The 22,584-nt window shown below is 46.4% G+C and overlaps 1 protein-coding gene across 1 annotated transcript; it reads right to left on the minus strand.

The window, feature by feature from the left end:
• Positions 1 to 4,378: 4,378 nt before the first annotated feature.
• LOC130361183 (hatching enzyme 1.2-like) lies at positions 4,379 to 22,119 on the minus strand. The gene is made up of 12 exons (XM_056563853.1): positions 21,999 to 22,119; positions 17,312 to 17,486; positions 17,123 to 17,150; positions 16,672 to 16,731; positions 16,287 to 16,421; positions 15,817 to 15,934; positions 15,445 to 15,623; positions 15,158 to 15,239; positions 5,876 to 6,003; positions 5,640 to 5,752; positions 5,341 to 5,551; positions 4,379 to 4,536 (listed from the first exon to the last, which is right to left on the minus strand). Exons 1-12 carry the CDS (start codon positions 22,073 to 22,075, stop codon positions 4,529 to 4,531), a joined length of 1,314 nt encoding a protein of 437 aa, XP_056419828.1. The 5' UTR covers positions 22,076 to 22,119; the 3' UTR covers positions 4,379 to 4,528.
• Positions 22,120 to 22,584: the final 465 nt, after the last annotated feature.

The following is a 22,584-nucleotide window of genomic DNA, read 5'->3' on the forward strand; positions in this document are numbered from 1 at the left end:
TTTGGCTGTCTGGGCATGCTGGGAGTTAAAGTTTAGCAACAGCTGGAGTCTCCCTGTCTGGGTAGACACTGCCAGTTACCTACACTGTCCAGCAGTGTAAGTTAACTCTTTCCTTGCTGGGCTTGCGCATAGCGCACAGCTCAGCAAGGGGTTAAGTGAGCCAGCAATGTGTATACTGTATACACATTGCAGGCTCACTGTAAGTTCTTGCTGGGCAGTAGATATATACGATGTATACCCACGGCTCAGCGACAGCTGTTCTCCCGGCTCTGTAGCCTTGAGAACAGCTGATCCCGACATTCACATCAGGAGGATCGCAGGGGGTGTCAGGAGGAATGACATCCGATGGGATCTGTCCCTTACTGCAGGTACTAATACTCCCAACATGGAGCACACTCTGCTCCATGCTGGGAGCTGTAGTACCTGCATTAATAGACATATCGCAGCGAGCGTAACTTCTGACACCCGCTGCAGAGTGTACTCCATGTTGGGAGTAGTAGTACTTGTAGTAAAGGAAAGATCACTGCGGGTATCACTCCTGACACCCGCTGTGATGCTCCTGTATAATGTACGGATGCGACGGCCGCTCTCCTATGGTTCCCTGCACGGCCATATATATACACATATTCCTATTTCTCACAGAGAGCTGTGATTGACTGGAACCATCTGGCCAATCACAGCTCTGCGGGAAATATGAATATGTGTATATATACACGTGAATGCAGGGGACCATAGAAGAGCGGCCGCCGCATCTATACATTATACAAGAGGATCGCAAGGGACCCAGGCGATCTGTCAATTAGTACAGGTAACTACTAATCCCATCATGGAACAGTGTGTTCCATGCTGGGAGTAGTAGTACTACCTAAAAAATGTAAAAAAAAGTGAAAAACACGCACACAATTAATTTTTATTATTGTCGGCTACATTTTTTGTGCTTTAACCGCTCACATAAATTGATCCCTGTTTAAAAATTAATAAACATTTCATACTAAAAAAAAGATACATTTCGTTAGATGCAATTTTTTCCATCACTACATATTTTTTTAGGGTACCCTAGCTCCATAATTTTTTAGGATCGCTAAAGTCCAAAAAAGAATAAAAAGATTTACCGAATGTACCCGAATACCGAATGTATCCGAAAAATCAAACCGAACACCCGAATACCGAATGTATTCGAAAAATCTAAACCGAAAATATTACCGAACCGAAACTTTTTTCCAAAACGAAGAAATTTAACGAAAATTTTTCTAGTGCACAAGTCTATGAAGCAGTGGAATGACGTTATTCTTCCCGTAATCCTGGTGACTGACTAATAATGTGGCTTCCTCAAAGAGCCTAAGCAAACGGCAGGTGTCACGTATGAGCTGCCACTGGTTGACATTGAAGGTACACAGGGGAGACCCCCTATCTGCTTGGATCATCAAGAAATCGGTGATGGCTTTTCTCTGTTCGTATAGTCGGTCCCACATATGGAGGTTGGAATTACAACGTGTGGTAACGTTGCAAATTAGAAAATGTCAGGGATGCTGTAGCTCAAGGAAGGTGTGCTTGGCGGTGTACAAGTGGCTGAAGTGCATGCAAAGTTTTCTTCCCATTGTTAGGATGTCTTGCAGATGGGGGTAACACTTCAGGAATTGCTTGACAACCAGATTAAACACGTTTGCAATGCAGGACGCATGGCTCAGGCTTCCTCGAAGCAGCGCAGACAAGATGTTCTTCCCGTTGTCTGTCAGAATGGTTCCCATTTCATGTTTTCGTTGAGTAAGCCATGATTCAATTTCTTCATGAATTACTTTTAGCAGTTCCTCCGCTGTGTGAATCCGTTCGCCAAGGCAAACCATGTGAAGAACAGAGTGACACCACCGTGCCCTGCACACATAGTATGCTGGAGGGGCATTTTTATCAAAATGATTAATTAAAATTTGAATGAATTGATTGAAATTAGTAAAAATTGTTTATTATTTAATTAATTATTTTTTTTGTAATGTACCAGAAGCATGAGGTGGCAGGAGCATAAGGAGACCATTTAGTGGCAGAATTACAAAGCCTGGAGGTGGCAACAGCAAGAGGGACTCACAATTGAAAAGATTAAAGATATATTTTATAATTTAAATTGAAGATGAACATAAAATATGTTATGTAATGTGCCAGCAGCATGAAGAGACCACATGGCAACACAATGACACAGCCTGGAGGTGTCACCAGCATGAGGAGACCAAAATGTTGCAGAATGACCAAGCCCGGAGGTGGCAGCAGCAAGAGGAGATCATAAGGTTACAGAATGACACAGCCTTGAGGTGGCAGCAGCCTGATGAGATCAAAGGGCCTCACAATTGAAATGATTAAAGATTTTTTTAAATTGCATGTGGCCATGTTAACATCCTTCAGATTCTTAATGAAAAACTGCCACACCACAAAGTAGCTGATTTTCCCCCCCAACATTATGCACCGACTGACTGCTACTGAAGCTGACTCAAGGAACCCCTGTTCCACTACCTCCCGCGCAGGTAGGCTACCACAAAGCAGGTGGTCTACCCCGGGCACGTTTCGCTCCAGACTTCCTACTGCTGCCACCACGCTGACTCCCAACCATGCTAACAACTTCCTGGCTCAACTGCTGCCTCACAGGCAACCTGCAACCATCTTCTCCTGATGATGATGAAGCCCCTTCTGCACCCAGTGATTGGCTTCATCATTATCGAGTTGTCACTGATTTCCTCCTCAGGTTCCTCAACAGTGTCTGCTTCAGGAGCCTGAACACTCCCAAAACCACCTCCACTACTCTCCTCATTACTACTTGCCCGCCTAGCGAAGGAAACCAGGGTTGTCTCCTCCACTTCTTTGCTGGGCAGAGCTGCTGACTGTCCTCTAGCAGATCGTCCTGACTAAAAAGTGGAGCTGAACCGACAGCATAGGATACTTCTGTGGGGGAGGGAACAGCATAGGACAGAGGCAATTGGAAGACAGGTATCAGTTGTCCCTTGTGATGAAGTGGATGACCGAGTTAAGCAGTCAATGACAGCAGATGGGCTGGTCGAGGCACGACTGCTAGCTGATACCAGGAGCTCAAGCCTCTCACTCTCCTGCTGCCACTCGCCCCTAGTCTGCCGCTACCTCCGCCTGTGCCTGAGGAATTTAGGCCTCTGCCACTCCTCCGTGCACGTCCTGGCACTTCTCTGCCTGACATACTTAGTGCGCATATGAGGGGAGTACAATACGCTCCACTATGCTTAAAACAGTATTTGTCTAGAACAGCAGCAGGTGTGTACTTTTGGCTGACCTTTCACTGTAACCAGGCCCTTAGGACTATAACAGGAACAAAATGGTACACCACTTAAAAGTACGTACATGGTATGCACTCATGGAGGTGAGTACAATGCGCTTCACTACACTTAAAACAGTATTTGTCTACAGCAGCAGAAGGTGTGTACTTTTGGGGGGCCTTTCACAGTAACTATTCCCTTAAGACTTTAACAGGAACAAAATGGTACACCACCTATGTTGTCACAGGCAGGAGTGGTCTCCCCACAAATACCTTGGCATATATACTCACAATATAAGAGGTAACTCTAGATAGTAACTGTTACGCCGAGCGCTCCGGGTCCCCGCTCCTCCCCGGAGCGCTCGCTACACTCTCACTACTGCAGCGCCCCGGTCAGATCCACTGACCCGGTGCGCTGCGATACCGCCTCCAGCCGGGATGCGATTCGCGATGCGGGTGGCGCCCGCTCGCGATGCGCACCCCGGCTCCCGTACCTGACTCGCTCTCCGTCGGTCCTGTCCCGGCGCGCGCGGCCCCGCTCCCTAGGGCGCGCGCGCGCCGGGTCTCTGCGATTTAAAGGGCCACTGCGCCGCTGATTGGCGCAGTGGTTCTAATCAGTGTGTTCACCTGTGCACTCCCTATGTATACCTCACTTCCCCTGCACTCCCTCGCCGGATCTTGTTGCCATTGTGCCAGTGAAAGCGTTTCCTTGTGTGTTCCTAGCCTGTGTTCCAGACCTCCTGCCGTTGCCCCTGACTACGATCCTTGCTGCCTGCCCCGACCTTCTGCTACGTCCGACCTTGCTTCTGTCTACTCCCTTGTACCGCGCCTATCTTCAGCAGTCAGAGAGGTTGAGCCGTTGCTAGTGGATACGACCTGGTCACTACCGCCGCAGCAAGACCATCCCGCTTTGCGGCGGGCTCTGGTGAACACCAGTAGTGACTTAGAACCGGTCCACTAGCACGGTCCACGCCAATCCCTCTCTGGCACAGAGGATCCACCTCCTGCCAGCCGGCATCGTGACAGTAACTTATATGAGAAGACACAAGTAATATTACAGTATAATTATTTTGGAATGAAGAAGCAAATGAAAATAAACAGATTTCTCAGAAATGATGGTGTTTTATTCAACTCATAAACTGGAAATAACAGATATGAATGGATGAATTAATAAATAATATTAACAGGTTAAAAACAATATTTTTCATTCCCCCATCTGCAAGAGCCTCTCGCAGATGACTTTATTCCTTCTCATCCTCAACTCTAGGTCACTAAAAAACATAAATAAAAAAAAAGTATAGATTAGTTTCTGTTTTTCTGTGCATATAACATTTGGGTAGGATTCCATTTTTTACTTGCCCCCAACTTCTTTTCCCTGGTTATATTCTTTACTAGTTCTGCATCAGTCATCAAATTCTGGTGCAATTTGTAGAAAGGCTTATATGTATGGTGGGCCTAATGTTGGACTGTTCATGCCAGCTTTTAATGGTATTGAAAATGTTGTTGATATTTATAGGGCATATCATTACAAGGCCTTAAGAGGTACAACCTGTAAGACATCATGGTGTCCATGCACTTTCAATAACTGTTGGCCCAATGTTTGTTTGTTCTACAGCTATCTCTCCTGACCTCCATATACACATAATAATTAGGAGTGGCTGGATGTTCATGTGTTGTCAATGGGGTGGAGAGGGATAAGTCGCAGCATCACTGCTATGGCGCCAGCTTATTCGTCCGTGGAGAAAAGGGTCGGACGTGTTGGGTTTTTACTGCGTGATCCTTCTCTCCATGACACCATCTGTCAAGGTAGAGTCAGGAGGCCCCTATATACTTTAGACAGTCAGCTGAACCCAGCCATTGTGGCATGGGCACCTTTAAAGTTACGTATGCAGTTGGACACAACTTATGTTCCTTAACTAGTCAGATAAAGGAAATTCGTTTTTGCGGAATCTACACATGCCCAAGAATGGGGTAAACTACGATTATCATGCTCATCAGGGATTCAGGACATTGTGTTATGATCAATCCCTTCTTTTTCCACTGGAAAAATTTTTGGACCACTGCTGACCACTTACCAGTGTTATAAGAGACATCAAATTCGCTAAATTTAGAACTGGCTGTGGTCACAAACTCTACAAGCATGTTATGTCCAGAGGAAACCATAGGTCGTAAGTGTCCGCCTCCGCTTGTCTTCTCCAATAGGACACGTGAGGATTTAGTGACACCATCATAGACTCTAATGTAACCAGGAGATGAAATGCGAAGATAGTCAACCTGCAATAAAATCTGGGACAAAAACAAAAGAAGAAAGTAGTCAGAAGTTTAGACCAAAAATCCAAACAATTTTTTTATTTTATTTTTTTATTGATTTTACCTTTCTTTTCAGGACTTGGATAAGCCAGAGGCAGTTTCCACCATATTGGTTTGTAAAAGAACTGTTCCCGGAGAAAGATCCTGAGGTCTCCATCAACTTCTTCCTACAAAGATCTTTATTTGTGGTTATATAAGAGAACATTGTTAGTGAGGAGCATAGAATTCATGAAATAACATTTACATAAGATTTATTAGGATATCAGAGACTATATAAATAAGGTAAGGAAAAGAACTTACTGCAGTTATATAAGGCGTTAATTTTCATCACATCCAGATTACTCATCCCTGATCTCTGGCCAATAGGCGCCACAGGGTCAGGCTTCGGGACTATAGTAGGTAAGTCATCTTTTAAAGAAAAAGCATACCTATAGAGATAATAGATGAAGACGTGTATGACATATTAATGGGACTGTAGACTTTTCCGGGTTGTCACAAGAGTATGCTTGGTGGTTGGAATAAAGCTGCCCACATATTATGCCCTGATATGTCTCTTCATCATATTCATTCATGTTGGTTCATATTTTTATGATCCATTATGGTTTTTCCTTTTAGGAATCAGAGACAATCCATTTCAGTTTTTTTAGGGGATGCTGTAGCCAGAACTTCCCATGAATTTCTATCCATGTGAGGGTGCATTCACAACACGATTATGCAATATGGCTGTCAGTCCCGTGCTGCATCCCATTAATTTAAATGAGCCGGACAGAAGCAGATCGTGACTCCAATTGGTTAATTTTTGGACCAATTTTGGACCGTATCCGATTTTATTGCCAGACTGAAAACCATGCTTTGCCGCAGTTTTTAGTCTGGAAATAAAACTGATACGGTTCATAAATGAGCCAACCGGAGTCACTATCTGCTTCTGTCTGGCTCATTTTAACCCCTTAACGACCAAGGACGTATATTTACGTCCTTGGCCGGCTCCCGCGATATAACGTGGGGTCACGCGGCGACCCCCCGTCATATCGGGTCGGTCCCGGCATTTATCTGAAGCCGGGACCCAGGGCTAATAGCGCGCAACAGCGATCGCGGTGCCGCGCGCTATGAACCCTTTAGACGCAGCGTTCAAAGTTGAACGCCGCGTCTAAATCGAAAATGAAAGCTGCCCGACACGAGCGGGGACACGAGCGGAGGTCCTCTTACCTGCCTCCGGCATGTCCCCTTGGCGATTGATTGCTCCAAGCCTGAGATGCAGGCTTGAGCAATCGAACGCCGATAACTCTGATCATTGCAAAGCTATGGCTTTGCAGTTAACAGTGCTGGCAATCAGTGCGTGCAGTGTTATAGGTCCCTATGGGACCTATAACACTGCAAAAAAAAAAAGTGGAAAAAAAAAAGTTAATGTGATTTAACCCTTTCCTTAATAAAAGTTCAAATCACCCCCCTTTTCCCATAAACAAAACATGTAAATAAAAATAAATAAACATATGTGGTATCGCTTCGCGTGCAGAAATGTCCGAACTATAAAAATATATAATTAATTAAGTCCAAAACAACATATTTTTGGTCGCTTTTTATATAATGAAAAAATGAATAAAAAGTGATCAAAAAGTCCGATCAATACAAAAATTATACCGCTAAAAACGTCAGATCACGGTGCAAAAAAATGAGCCCTCATACTGCCCCATATGTGAAAAAATAAAAAAAGTTATAGGGGTCAGAAGATGATAAGGTGTCATTTGTACCGAAAAATGTACTGCGTAGAAACTGAAGCCACCAAAAGTCACAAAATGGCGTTTTTTTTTCAATTTCGTCGCACAATATTTTTTTTTCCATTTCGTTGTAGATTTTGGGGTAAAATGACTGATGTTACTTCAAAGTAGAATTGGTGGCGCAAAAAATAAGCCATAATATGGATTTTTACATGCAAAATTGAAAGGGTTATGATTTTTAAAAGGTGAGGAGGAAAAAACGAAAGTGCAAAAACGGAAAAACCTGTGGTTCTTAAGGGGTTAATTAATGGGATGCAGTGGGGGACCGTCAGGGATACAGCAGCGGTCATTTTTTAAATTTCCCCATCGGATACAGCAGCCATTGTGGGGTGAATGAACCCTGATTGAAACATGACTTAAAGGGGTACTCCGGAGGATAACAAAAAATAAAAATAAATAAACTGGTGCCAGAAAGTTAAACAGATTTCTAATTCACTTCTATATAAAAATCTTAATCCTTCCAGTACTTATCAGCTGCTGTATGCTCCAAAGGAAGTTATTTTCTTTTTAAATGTCTTTCCAATTGGACCACAGTGCTCTCTGCTGACACCTCTGTCCATCTCAGGAACTGTCCAGTGCAGGAGAGGATTGCTATGGGGATTGGCTCCTACTCTGGACAGTTCCTGACATGGACAGAGGTGTCAGCAGAGAGCACTGTGGTCAGAAAGAAACAAAAATTCAAAAAGAAATGAACTTCCTCTGTAGTATACAGCAGCTTTTTGAATTTCTTTTTTGTCTTGTCCACAGTGCTCTCTGCTGACACCTGATGCCTGTAGAACAGGAGAAAATCCCCATAGCAAACCTATGCTGTTCTGGACAGTTTCTGACACAGACAGAGGTGTGAGCAGAGAGCACTGTGGACAAGACAAAAGAAATTAAAAAAGAAAAGAATTTCCTCTGTAGCATACAGCTGCTAATAAGTACTGGAAGAATTAAGATTTTTAAATAGAAGTAATTTACTAATCTGTTTAACTTTCTGGCACCAGTTAATAAAAAAATAAAAATAAAGTTTTCCACTAGAGTACCCCTTTAAGTCCACCAGACCAGCTCAGATCACTTGTGGTTCCCTAACTATACCTTTGCTTATTGGGAAAGCTCTAAAACTATTAAAGTGAATATGTCAGCTGCATGTGCTGCTAATAACTGCAGACACTGTTGGATAGCTGTTACAAGCAAACTGTACCTAGAGCTGATGGTGGTTGCCAAATTCCAAATCTATAAAATGGAATTTTATTTCTCAGACAAGTGTCAAAGAGGTGGAGCTAGGATGCTCAAGTGCAACCCCTGGCATACCTAAACACACATTTTTACCTCTCAGTCCCTCTTTCATTGATGTAGAGAGATCGGCTTACATTAATAATAATGATAATAATAATTATAATACTACACAGGTGTGGCACTTGAGCAGACCACCCCGCCTCCTTGACACCTGGATGAGATATAAAGAATAGTTTATATGTTTGGCATCCACCATCAGTGTTACGCCTAGCGCTCCGGGTCCCCGCTCCTCCCCGGAGCGCTTACGGCGTCTCTCTCTCCGCAGCGCCCCGGTCGGTCCCGCTGACCGGGAGCGCTGCACTGTCATGGCCGTCGGGGATGCGATTCGCACAGCGGGACGCGCCCGCTCGCGAATCGCATCCCAGGTCACTTACCCGTCCCGGTCCCCTGCTGTCATGTGCTGGCGCGCGCGGCTCCGCTCTCTAGGGCGCGCGCGCGCCAGCTCCCTGAGACTTAAAGGGCCAGTGCACCAATGATTGGTGCCTGGCCCAATTAGCTTAATTGGCTTCCACCTGCTCCCAGACTATATCTGTTCTCTGTCCCTGCACTCCCCTGCCGGATCTTGTTGCCTTAGAGCCTAGTGAAAGCGTTACTGTGTTTGTCCATACTGTGTATTTGACCTCCTGCTATTCCTTATTGACTACGATTCTTGCTGCCTGCCCCGACCTTCTGCTACGTCCGACCTTGCTTTGTCTACTCCCTTGTACCGCGCCTATCTTCAGCAGTCAGAGAGGTTGAGCCGTTGCTAGTGGATACGACCTGGTCACTACCGCCGCAGCAAGACCATCCCGCTTTGCGGCGGGCTCTGGTGAACACCAGTAGTGACTTAGAACCGGTCCACTAGCACGGTCCACGCCAATCCCTCTCTGGCACAGAGGATCCACCTCCTGCCAGCCGGCACCGTGACTGTAGATCCGGCCATGGATCCCGCTGAAGTTCCTCTGCCAGTTGTCGCCGACCTCACTACACTGGTCGCCCAGCAAGCCCGACAGATCGCCAAACAAGATCACCAGCTGTCGTACTTGACCACCATGACACAGCAACTCCAGTCGCAGCTACAGCAGCTTCAGTCACAGCTACAGCAATTTCAGTCTCAGCTACAGCAGCAACAACCATCTCCTCCGCCAGCTCCTGCACCCCTTCCGCAGCGAGTGGCCACTCCTAGCCTCCGCTTGTCCCTGCCGGACAAATTTGATGGGGACTCTAAGTTTTGCCGTGGCTTTCTTTCACAATGTTTCCTGCACTTGGAGATGATGTCGGACCAGTTTCCTACTGAAAGGTCTAAGGTGGCTTTCGTAGTCAGCCTTCTGTCTGGGAAAGCTCTGTCTTGGGCCACACCGCTCTGGGACCGCAATGACCCCGTCACTGCCTCTGTACACTCCTTCTTCTCGGAAATTCGAAGTGTCTTTGAGGAACCTGCCCGAGCCTCTTCTGCTGAGACTGCCTTGCTGAACCTGGTCCAGGGTAATTCTTCCGTTGGCGAGTACGCCATACAATTCCGTACTCTTGCTTCTGAACTATCCTGGAATAATGAGGCCCTCTGCGCGACCTTTAAAAAAGGCCTATCCAGCAACATTAAAGATGTTCTGGCCGCACGAGAAATTCCTGCTAACCTGCATGAACTCATTTATCTAGCCACTCGCATTGACATGCGTTTTTCTGAGAGACATCAAGAGCTCCGCCAGGAAAAAGACTTAGATCTCTGGGCACCTCTCCCACAGTCTCCGTTGCAATCTACGCTTAGGCCTCCCGCCGAGGAGGCCATGCAAGTGGATCGGTCTCGCCTGACCCAGGAAGAGAGGAATCGCCGTAGGGAAGAAAATCTTTGTCTGTACTGTGCCAGTACCGAACATTTCTTGGTGGACTGCCCTATCCGTCCTCCACGTCTGGGAAACGCACGCTCGCACCCAGCTCTCGTGGGTGTGGCGTCTCTTGATGCTAAGTCGGCTTCTCCACGTCTCACGGTGCCCGTACGGATTTCTCCTTCAGCCAACTCCTCCCTCTCAGCCGTGGCCTGCTTGGACTCCGGTGCCTCTGGGAATTTCATTCTGGATTCCTTGGTGAATAAATTCCGCATCCCGGTGACCCGTCTCGTCAAGCCACTCTACATTTCCGCGGTCAACGGAGTCAGGTTGGATTGCACCGTGCGTTACCGCACGGAGCCCCTCCTAATGTGCATCGGACCTCATCACGAAAAAATTGAGTTTTTGGTCCTCTCCAATTGCACTTCCGAAATTCTCCTTGGACTACCCTGGCTTCAACACCATTCCCCAACCCTGGATTGGTCCACAGGGGAGATCAAGAGCTGGGGTTCCTCTTGTTTCAAGGACTGCCTTAAACCGGTTCCCAGTACTCCCTGCCGTGACCCTGTGGTTCCCCCTGTAACCGGTCTCCCTAAGGTCTTTATGGACTCTGCCTGCCATAAGAAGTGCCTCTCCCCCCCTCCCAGTCCAGTCAGGCAAGCCTCGGTGCCTCCCCATGGCCCCCGTCCTGGTGTCACACTGCCCCGTGCCAGGCCTCGCCCTCTGCCCTCCCTCCCCATTCCCACTCCTGCTGTACTGCCTGCCGTTGAGGAAACCCTCCATTCTTTCCCGGTGTCCTCATCCCAGGGGAGGCAGTTACCGGACAAAGAGAAGGGGAGACCTAAGGGGGGGGGTACTGTTACGCCTAGCGCTCCGGGTCCCCGCTCCTCCCCGGAGCGCTTACGGCGTCTCTCTCTCCGCAGCGCCCCGGTCGGTCCCGCTGACCGGGAGCGCTGCACTGTCATGGCCGTCGGGGATGCGATTCGCACAGCGGGACGCGCCCGCTCGCGAATCGCATCCCAGGTCACTTACCCGTCCCGGTCCCCTGCTGTCATGTGCTGGCGCGCGCGGCTCCGCTCTCTAGGGCGCGCGCGCGCCAGCTCCCTGAGACTTAAAGGGCCAGTGCACCAATGATTGGTGCCTGGCCCAATTAGCTTAATTGGCTTCCACCTGCTCCCAGACTATATCTGTTCTCTGTCCCTGCACTCCCCTGCCGGATCTTGTTGCCTTAGAGCCTAGTGAAAGCGTTACTGTGTTTGTCCATACTGTGTATTTGACCTCCTGCTATTCCTTATTGACTACGATTCTTGCTGCCTGCCCCGACCTTCTGCTACGTCCGACCTTGCTTTGTCTACTCCCTTGTACCGCGCCTATCTTCAGCAGTCAGAGAGGTTGAGCCGTTGCTAGTGGATACGACCTGGTCACTACCGCCGCAGCAAGACCATCCCGCTTTGAGGCGGGCTCTGGTGAACACCAGTAGTGACTTAGAACCGGTCCACTAGCACGGTCCACGCCAATCCCTCTCTGGCACAGAGGATCCACCTCCTGCCAGCCGGCACCGTGACTGTAGATCCGGCCATGGATCCCGCTGAAGTTCCTCTGCCAGTTGTCGCCGACCTCACTACACTGGTCGCCCAGCAAGCCCGACAGATCGCCCAACAAGATCACCAGCTGTCGTACTTGACCACCATGACACAGCAACTCCAGTCGCAGCTACAGCAGCTTCAGTCACAGCTACAGCAATTTCAGTCTCAGCTACAGCAGCAACAACCATCTCCTCCGCCAGCTCCTGCACCCCTTCCGCAGCGAGTGGCCACTCCTAGCCTCCGCTTGTCCCTGCCGGACAAATTTGATGGGGACTCTAAGTTTTGCCGTGGCTTTCTTTCACAATGTTTCCTGCACTTGGAGATGATGTCGGACCAGTTTCCTACTGAAAGGTCTAAGGTGGCTTTCGTAGTCAGCCTTCTGTCTGGGAAAGCTCTGTCTTGGGCCACACCGCTCTGGGACCGCAATGACCCCGTCACTGCCTCTGTACACTCCTTCTTCTCGGAAATTCGAAGTGTCTTTGAGGAACCTGCCCGAGCCTCTTCTGCTGAGACTGCCTTGCTGAACCTGGTCCAGGGTAATTCTTCCGTTGGCGAGTACGCCATACAATTCCGTACTCTTGCTTCTGAACTATCCTGGAATAATGAGGCCCTCTGCGCGACCTTTAAAAAAGGCCTATCCAGCAACATTAAAGATGTTCTGGCCGCACGAGAAATTCCTGCTAACCTGCATGAACTCATTTATCTAGCCACTCGCATTGACATGCGTTTTTCTGAGAGACATCAAGAGCTCCGCCAGGAAAAAGACTTAGATCTCTGGGCACCTCTCCCACAGTCTCCGTTGCAATCTACGCTTAGGCCTCCCGCCGAGGAGGCCATGCAAGTGGATCGGTCTCGCCTGACCCAGGAAGAGAGGAATCGCCGTAGGGAAGAAAATCTTTGTCTGTACTGTGCCAGTACCGAACATTTCTTGGTGGACTGCCCTATCCGTCCTCCACGTCTGGGAAACGCACGCTCGCACCCAGCTCTCGTGGGTGTGGCGTCTCTTGATGCTAAGTCGGCTTCTCCACGTCTCACGGTGCCCGTACGGATTTCTCCTTCAGCCAACTCCTCCCTCTCAGCCGTGGCCTGCTTGGACTCCGGTGCCTCTGGGAATTTCATTCTGGATTCCTTGGTGAATAAATTCCGCATCCCGGTGACCCGTCTCGTCAAGCCACTCTACATTTCCGCGGTCAACGGAGTCAGGTTGGATTGCACCGTGCGTTACCGCACGGAGCCCCTCCTAATGTGCATCGGACCTCATCACGAAAAAATTGAGTTTTTGGTCCTCTCCAATTGCACTTCCGAAATTCTCCTTGGACTACCCTGGCTTCAACACCATTCCCCAACCCTGGATTGGTCCACAGGGGAGATCAAGAGCTGGGGTTCCTCTTGTTTCAAGGACTGCCTTAAACCGGTTCCCAGTACTCCCTGCCGTGACCCTGTGGTTCCCCCTGTAACCGGTCTCCCTAAGGTCTTTATGGACTCTGCCTGCCATAAGAAGTGCCTCTCCCCCCCTCCCAGTCCAGTCAGGCAAGCCTCGGTGCCTCCCCATGGCCCCCGTCCTGGTGTCACACTGCCCCGTGCCAGGCCTCGCCCTCTGCCCTCCCTCCCCATTCCCACTCCTGCTGTACTGCCTGCCGTTGAGGAAACCCTCCATTCTTTCCCGGTGTCCTCATCCCAGGGGAGGCAGTTACCGGACAAAGAGAAGGGGAGACCTAAGGGGGGGGGTACTGTTACGCCTAGCGCTCCGGGTCCCCGCTCCTCCCCGGAGCGCTTACGGCGTCTCTCTCTCCGCAGCGCCCCGGTCGGTCCCGCTGACCGGGAGCGCTGCACTGTCATGGCCGTCGGGGATGCGATTCGCACAGCGGGACGCGCCCGCTCGCGAATCGCATCCCAGGTCACTTACCCGTCCCGGTCCCCTGCTGTCATGTGCTGGCGCGCGCGGCTCCGCTCTCTAGGGCGCGCGCGCGCCAGCTCCCTGAGACTTAAAGGGCCAGTGCACCAATGATTGGTGCCTGGCCCAATTAGCTTAATTGGCTTCCACCTGCTCCCAGACTATATCTGTTCTCTGTCCCTGCACTCCCCTGCCGGATCTTGTTGCCTTAGAGCCTAGTGAAAGCGTTACTGTGTTTGTCCATACTGTGTATTTGACCTCCTGCTATTCCTTATTGACTACGATTCTTGCTGCCTGCCCCGACCTTCTGCTACGTCCGACCTTGCTTTGTCTACTCCCTTGTACCGCGCCTATCTTCAGCAGTCAGAGAGGTTGAGCCGTTGCTAGTGGATACGACCTGGTCACTACCGCCGCAGCAAGACCATCCCGCTTTGCGGCGGGCTCTGGTGAACACCAGTAGTGACTTAGAACCGGTCCACTAGCACGGTCCACGCCAATCCCTCTCTGGCACAGAGGATCCACCTCCTGCCAGCCGGCACCGTGACAATCAGCTCCAGAGAAGGTACAGTTTGCCTTTATAACTTAACAGATTAACTTTATTAAATAATATTAGTTTCCCTTAAAGGGGTTCTCCACCATAAGGGGATTTTAGTATGTACCTGGCAGGCTGTAATGGACATGCTTAGGAAGGATCTGCGCTTGTCTTGGGGCTAAATGGCTATGTTGTGAGATTACCATAACACTGTGGCAAATTTTTTGTGAACTTGTATTTCCTGTTTGACTTATGTTTTTTTTTACTGCAGATCCCACAATGCCATTTTCCTCCCTCTCACACCCATTCAAACAAAAGACCTGTGGTTTTCAATCAGGGTGCCTACAGCTGTTGCATTAGTTGCAGATTGATCCCTCCACCCATTGAAGCAGACAGGCTCCCTGTCATCAGCTGACTAGTGATGTCAGGTCTCGGCCGCATTGCAAGCTGGGAAAAATCTGAGACAACAGTCATTTTGTATGCTGATAAAAATAAATAGTGGGGTGATAATCACAGAAAAATTGTGAGAAAACCATCATATACAGGTACAGACACTATATTATGAACTACACTAACTTTACAGCCCCTGTAGCATAGTCAAATAAAAACAAATCCTGGAATACCCCTTTAAATATCACATTGCACAATGATATAATAAGAAATAACAGTAAACTGAATGAGGCAGAGAAGAAATGTGTTACACATCTTGACTTACATGTGGTAATGCATCACCGAGGTATAATCGTAAGGAAGGTTTAAGGAGTTTGAATCAACAATTTTGAAATTGCTTGTGCCATCTAGAAGAGATAGGAACCGCGTTATAGCATATTACCACAGCTGTATGTAAGGTTCTATCAGCTTTTCTCTATTCACAATGCACATGACCTATATAGGAGGATTTACATGAACAATGGAAAACCAACAGAAAGGACTTTCCTTGCGTCAGTACTTTTTGCCCCCATTTTTGCAGACATTGTCCTCCCTAGTTGTAAAACGTATTACCTGGTTCGATGTTGTCCCATAAGATGTCCACGTAGTCATCCCGGTCAGTTCTGCTGTGTTCATGGAAGAAACCAATATTGTGCATAGCTTCGTGTTGTATGACTCCGTACACCATACAGCTTTGGCTCTCCAGGCTTACTGTCTGTTTGCCAAAAATTTTACCAATGTAAGACCAGCAGCTACGAATAGGATAGAAAGAAGTAGAATATAATTATATATATATATATATATATATCTCATAGACATCACGGTAACATGACGTCTATCGGTAAAACATTTTAAATAGACTAATCTGCAATACAAGACACAGTCAAAAGACAAGAGTGTCTTATAATTCATAGACAACCCCTTAAAGTGAATATTGATACCTACCCTGATCCAGACTGTATATAGAGATAGTCTGATTCTGAGTTCCGGTTCACAAACTGCACACAGGTCATCACCTCAAATTCCTTCAAGGCCTCATTGATCATTGATTTGTCTGATGGAGCTGAAGGGAAGAAAAGTTTTGGATTAACTAAACAAAGAGGAACCATAGGAACCCAATGTCACCATATGGTCAGTGGGCCCCAGTGCATAAACTGTTGTAGGGCTCCAGCTAAAATGTGTTATTTATAGCAGTGGTCTACTCCTATAGGAAAGAGATACCATATTGGCCCCTAAAACTCCTGGGCCTTGGTTCAACCACACGCTCTGCCCCCCTCCCCTACACAATAAATGGTGCTTTGTTCTTAGTTAACTCCATAACAAATAAGTCTTAAACACAGTCTGTACAGAGTCTAATATCATCAATATTATTAACAACCAACATATGAAGACAATAACAAACAGGAGAAACTTACAGTACTGAGGATCTATAACGTAGGGTACTTGGACGGTCCCATCCTTGTTCTTACTCCACAGACATGTTTTACATATCCTGGCACTATGGTGCAAGTTGATGGCAATATCCCCCTCCTTCAGCAATACAGAAATATCTAAGAAGACAGAAAACAGGATTAATCACATCCTAAATGCTTGAAGAACTGGCATGTAATACCACATCTCACCAGCAGTGGCCACTGCAGGAAAAATAAGCGACTGTCTCCATGAACCCCCCTCCCTCCCCTTAATATAGTGTAATCTATCATTCTCAACGTACTTTATCAGTCTAACAACGAATATCACAAACAGTGACATAGACCTCCCCTCTATAACATGAGCAGGATTAAACTTTAGAATCTTTACCTTTGTTAGCTGTTTCGATGACTTCAAATACGGTGGGGCCCAAATCCAAATCATTGGTATCTGTGGAGATAATATGCCAAAATGATAAGATACGAGAAGACAAGGAGCCTTCACAAGGCTGGATCGGTGGGGGTTAGGATAAAATTATATTTATTCACGTGTATACACCAACACTGGGAGCTGACATGGCCACAGGTCATCAGGGCTATTTTAATGGGAAGATAAACTGGGCAAATTCCTAAGGTCTCTATCTTTTAGCCCCGTTCTACCTACAAGGACTGAACCACAGGGAGCAACCAGAACTTACAATTGAAGACTTCACAGATCTGGACGACCAGTGAATATAAATGTAACCATTTCACTACCCTAAGGGTTTAAGTGACATTACTAAGGGTTTAAGAGACATTTCTACACATTGGTATTATTATAATGAAAAACATTGAACACTTACCCTGAGGTAGATCACGAGGTTCACGCACCTGTAAGAAGAAATAAGTTACCGTCAAAATCTAAGAATAAAGTTGGAGATAGTTATAGTCCCGACATGGACGCGTCTACAATAATAGGCTAAGTACAAGCAACGCATAAGCTCTAGTGCCTCAAAGTAAGGAGAAGAACAGAGGTGAGGATTCTGACTTACCGGCCTCGGCATAGCCTGGTTAGCCAAACACAGCAGCAGTGCCAACCTCATCATCTCCATAGTCTTATGCTTGTAAGTTACTGCTGGAGTATATACAATGGAAACTCTACAGTATATTATCCCCACCAGAAGACCAGACCAACCAATCACCACATAGACCCAACCCTTCATCCACCTAACAAAAGACACAAAAAAATAAATAAGAATTGCAAAAGAACTTTCATTGACCATTCACGTACATAGAAATCGAACCAGTTCTTCAGGAAATGCCCTAAAGTGGGCAGCTACATGAATACATGCTAGACAGGATACAAGTAAAAATTATATAGAAAAATAGAAACTACAAGTTTAAAAGAAGAACAAATTCTCACATTGTTTTGGAGTCGTTCTCTTTTATTGTTTTATCTGTTTCTTGGGGAAAAACAAAAACCTGATCCCCTGGAAAAAGCCACTTGAGAAACACATGTTGGGGTTAATATGGTGCAGTCTGTATTGTGCTTATAGTTTATCGTCTGTACATTCCTGTTTCGTTTTCAGTTTTTCTATATACCTACAGCAGTTGGTGTATTTTATTACTGTAGTTATTTACTTTCATGTAGTTATTTACTTTCTTCACTTACTTGGAGTTTACATTACATTGAGCTTAGATTATGTACTTAGTGACACAACAAGTTCGTAGACCTATTGGTCTATGCCCCATATTACACCCTATTTTCCCTATTTTGAATTTTTTTGAATTCCTTTTTGTAAATAATTGTTTTTTTTATTTATCAAATTTTTCGTTAGTATTGGGTTTTTTTCTTTTTCAATTTTATTAACGGTATTCTGTTCCTGGGAGATTACTAATATTTCCACCACCTGACAAGGGGCTGTAACTAGATTTCCAGGACTGAATGTATCAGAGAATGTACTTAGTTATTCCTTCCTAACTAGACAGATTTTACATTGAAGCGATGTTACATCTATGAATGGTATTTTACCACCAATAAACTCCAGTAAGAAATGTCTATTAATAACTTATTTATTGTACTTCCTGATTGGGTGAGGTTCACACTACGTTTTTGTTTTTTAGTTTAACCCCTTAAGGACCAGGCCAATTTAAATTTTTTGCACTTTGTTTTTTTTCCCCCCCTCCCTTCTTAAAATCATAGGGAGAGATTTATCAAAACCTGTGCAGAGGAAAAGTTGCTGAGTTGCCCATTGCAACCAATCAGATCGCTTCTTTCATTTTTAACAGGGCCACTGCAAAATGAAAGAAGCGCTCTGATTGGTTGCTATGGGCAACTCAGCAAGTTTTCCTCTGGACAAGTTTTGATAAATCTCCCCCCATACCGTTTTCAATTTTACACCTGCAGACCCATATAAGGGCTTGTTTTTTGCGTCACCATTTGTACTTTGTAATGACAAAACTAAAAAATATATATTTGTGGGGTGAAATTGAAAAAGAAATAAACCGTTTTGTGTGTTTTGGTAAAAATTACACCATATCTTTATTCTGTAGGTCCATACGGTTACAAGGACCTTTTATTTTATTTTACTACTTTAAGAAAATTATAACTAGATACACCAAAATTCATTTCCTTAAAATTGTCATCTTCTGACCCCTATACTTTTTTTTTATTTTTCCACATTTGGTATGGTATGGACCCAGCCATTTAACACCTTAGGACCCGGCCATTTTTTGCACATCTGACCACTGTCATTTTAAACATTAATAACTCTGGAATGCTTTTAGTTATCATTCTGATTCCAAGATTGTTTTTTCGTGACATATCCTACTTTAACATAGTGGTAAATTTTTGTCGATACTTGCATCCTTTCTTAGTGAAAAATCCCAAAATTTGATGAAAAATTTTAAAATGCTGCATTTTTCTAACTTTGAAGCTCTCTGCTTGTAAGGAAAATGGATATTCCAAATATTTTTTTTAATTCACATATACAATATGTCCACTTTATGTTTGCATCATAAAATTGACGAGTTTTTGCTTTTGGAAGACACCAGAGGGCTTCAAAGTCCAGCAGCAATTTTCCAATTTTTCACAAAATTTCCAAAATCAAAATTTTTCAGGGACCAGTTCAGGTTTGAAGTGGATTTGAAGGGTCTTCATCTTAGAAATACCCCACAAATGACCCCATTATAAAAACTGCACCCCCCCAAAGTATTCAAAATGACATTCAGTCAGCATTTTAACTCTTTAGGTGTTTCACAGGAATAGCAGCAAAGTGAAGGAGAAAATTCACAATCTTCATTTTTTACACTCGCATGTTCTTGTAGACCCAATTTTTGAATTTTTACAAGGGCTAAAAGGAGAAAATGTATACTTATATTTGTAGCCCAATTTCTCTCGAGTAAGCACATACCTCATATGTCTATGTAAAGTGTTCGGCGGGCGCAGTAGAGGGCTCAGAAGCAAAGGAGCGACAAGTGGATTTTGGAGAGTACATTTTTCTGAAATGGTTTTTGGGGGGCATGTTGCATTTAGGAAGCCCCTATGGTGCCAGAAAAGGAAAAAAAACACATGGCATACCATTTTGGAAACTAGACCCCTTGAGGAACATAACAAGGAATAAGGTGAGCCTAAATACCCCACAGGTGTTTCACAACTTTTGCATATGTAAAAAATGTTTTTTAAAAATTCACTAAAATGTGTGTTTCCCCCCAAATTTCACATTTTTGCAAGGGTTAATAGCAGAAAATACCCCCCAAAATTTGTAACCCCATCTCTTCTGAGTATGGAGGTACCCCATAAGTTGACCTGAAGTGCACTACGGGCGAACTACAATGCTCAGAAGAGAAGGAGTCATATTTGGCTTTTTGAGAGCAAATTTTGCTCGGGGGCATGTAGCATTTAGGAAGCCCCTATGGTGCCAGGACAGCAAAATAACCCACACATGGCATACCATTTTGGAAACTAGACCCCTTGAGGAACGTAACAAGGGGTACAGTGAGCATTTACCCCCCACTGGTGTCTGTCAGATCTTTGGAACAGTGGGCTGTACAAAATTTTCAATTTGCACAGCCCAATGTTCCAAAGATCTGTCAGACACAAGTGGGATGTAAATTCTCACTGCACCCCTCATTACATTCCGTGAGGGGTGTAGTTTCCGAAATGGGGGTCACATGTGTTTTTTTTTTTTTTGCGTTTATCAAAACCGCTGTAACAATCATCCACCCCTGTGCAAATCACCTCAAATGTACATGGCGCACTCTCCGTTCTGGGCCTTGTTGTGCACCCCCAGAGCACTTTGCGCCCACATATGGGGTATCTCTATAGTCGGGAGAAATTGCATTACAAATTTTGGGGGGCTTTTTTCCCTTTTACCTCTTGTCAAAATGAAAAGTATAGGGCAACACCAGCATGTTAGTGTAAAAAAATTATTTTTTTACACTAACATACTGGTGTAGACCCCAACTTCACCTTTTCATAAGGGGTGAAAGGAGAAAAAGCCCCCCAAAATTTGTTAGGCAATTTCTCCCGAGTACGGCGATACCCCATATGTGACCCTAAACTGTTGCCTTGAAATACGACAGGGCTCCAAAGTGAGAGCACCATGTGCATTTGAGGCCTGAATTAGGGATTTGCATAGGGGTGGACATAGGGGTATTCTACGCCAGTGATTCCCAAACAGGGTGCTTCCAGCGGTTGTCAATGGCTGTCCAACAATACTGGGAGTTGTTGTTTTGCAACAGCTGGAGGCTCCATTTTGAAAACAGTGGTGTACCAGACGTTTTTCATTTTTATTGGGGAGGGGAAGGGGGCTGTGTAGGGGTATATGTATATGTAGTGTTTTTTACTTTTTATTTTATTTTGTGTTAGTGTAGTGTAGAGTAGTGTTTTTAGGGTACAGTCACACATGCGGGGGTTTACAGCGAGTTTCCCACTGCGAGTTTGAGCTGCCGCGCAAAATTTGCTGCATTGCAAACTTGCAGCCTGATACTCACTGTAAGCCCCTGCCCATGTGAATGTACCCTGTACCCTGTACATTCACTGGGGGGGGAATCTCCAGCTGTTGCAAAACTACAACTCCCAGCATGCACAGTCTATCAGTGCATGCTGGTAGTTATAGTTTTGCAACAGCTGGAGGCACACGGGTTGGGAAACACTGAGTTAGGAAACAGACAATGTTTCCCAACCAGTGTGCCTCCAGTTGTTGCACAACCACAACTCCCAAACATTCTCAGGCATGCTGGAAGTAGTAGTTCGGCAGCATCTTTAGAGCCAGATGTTGCCGAACTACAACTCCCTGCATGCTTGGAGTTGTAGTTTTGCAACATCTGGAGGACTACAGTTTGCAGACCACTAATACAGTGGTTCCCAATCTGTGCCCTTCCAGATGTTGCAAAACTACAACTCCCAGTATGCCAAAACTGTCCAGGCATGCTGGGAGTTGTAGTTCTGCAACATCTGAAGGGCCAGATGTTACAGAACTACAACTCTCAGCATTCCTGGACAGTAAGGGCATGCTGAGGATGTGTAGTTTTGCAACATCTGGAAGGGCACAGTGGTCCCAAAACGGCGGACCTCCAGATGTTGCAAAACTGCAACTCCCAGCATGCCCAGACGCCAAGGGCTATCTGGGCATGCTGGGAGTTGTAGTTTACAGGGTCCCAATACAGCAATGCATGTTGCTTTACGGCGACGTGCATTGCTGTAAAGGGCCCGACCGCGGCTGAAGATCCACTCACCTGTCGCCGCCGCCGTCTTCATCGCCGGGATCCGGGTCTTCAGGGATGAGGTAATTTCCGGGGCCGGGCCCCAGCATTCCCCCGTCCCCCGCCGCGTCCTCCGGTCTTCCTCCCGTCCTCTCCGGACTTCCAGGGGCCGGGCAGGGCGGGAGGAAGTAACCGCTCCCCCCTGTGATTGGTCGGTTAGCTAACCGACGGATCGCAGGGGTTAGGAGGAGGTGGCCGGCTTGTCACCTCGCTCCTATACTTCAGCATGGTCCTGGCTGTCTGTGACAACCGGGATCATGCAAAATTACCGGGCGGTCGGGTCCCAGAGACCCGATCAGCCCGGTATTGCCGCAGATCACAGGGGCGATTTCCCTCGCGATTTGCGACGATCGCCGACATGGGGGGCCTACATGGCCCCCCTCGTCGTTTGCCCCGGATCCCTGCTGAAGGATTTCAGCAGGGATCCGCTTCTGATCTCCGCCGGGTGAGCGGCGGAGACCAGGAAAAGACCATGACGTATGCATACGTCATGGGTCCTTAAGACCCAGGGTGTGATGACGTATGCATACGTCATGGGTCCTTAAGGGGTTAAGTACCA

The sequence above is a fragment of the Hyla sarda genome, chromosome 3 (genome assembly GCF_029499605.1).
Source record: "Hyla sarda isolate aHylSar1 chromosome 3, aHylSar1.hap1, whole genome shotgun sequence".
Taxonomy (NCBI): domain Eukaryota; kingdom Metazoa; phylum Chordata; class Amphibia; order Anura; family Hylidae; genus Hyla; species Hyla sarda.

What these genes read in the sequence shown, in the direction of transcription:
- LOC130361183 (XM_056563853.1), bottom strand. Translation starts at nt 22,075, where the DNA reads ATGCTGGGGCCCGGCCCCGGAAATTACCTCATCCCTGAAGACCCGGAT. An exon ending in ACCTCGTGATCTACCTCAGG is followed by an intron (nt 16,732 to 17,122) that starts GTAAGTGTTCAA and finishes TTATCTCCACAG; the next exon opens with ATACCAATGATTTGGATTTG. An exon ending in TCCAAGTCCTGAAAAGAAAG is followed by an intron (nt 5,552 to 5,639) that starts GTAAAATCAATA and finishes TTTTTGTCCCAG; the next exon opens with ATTTTATTGCAGGTTGACTA.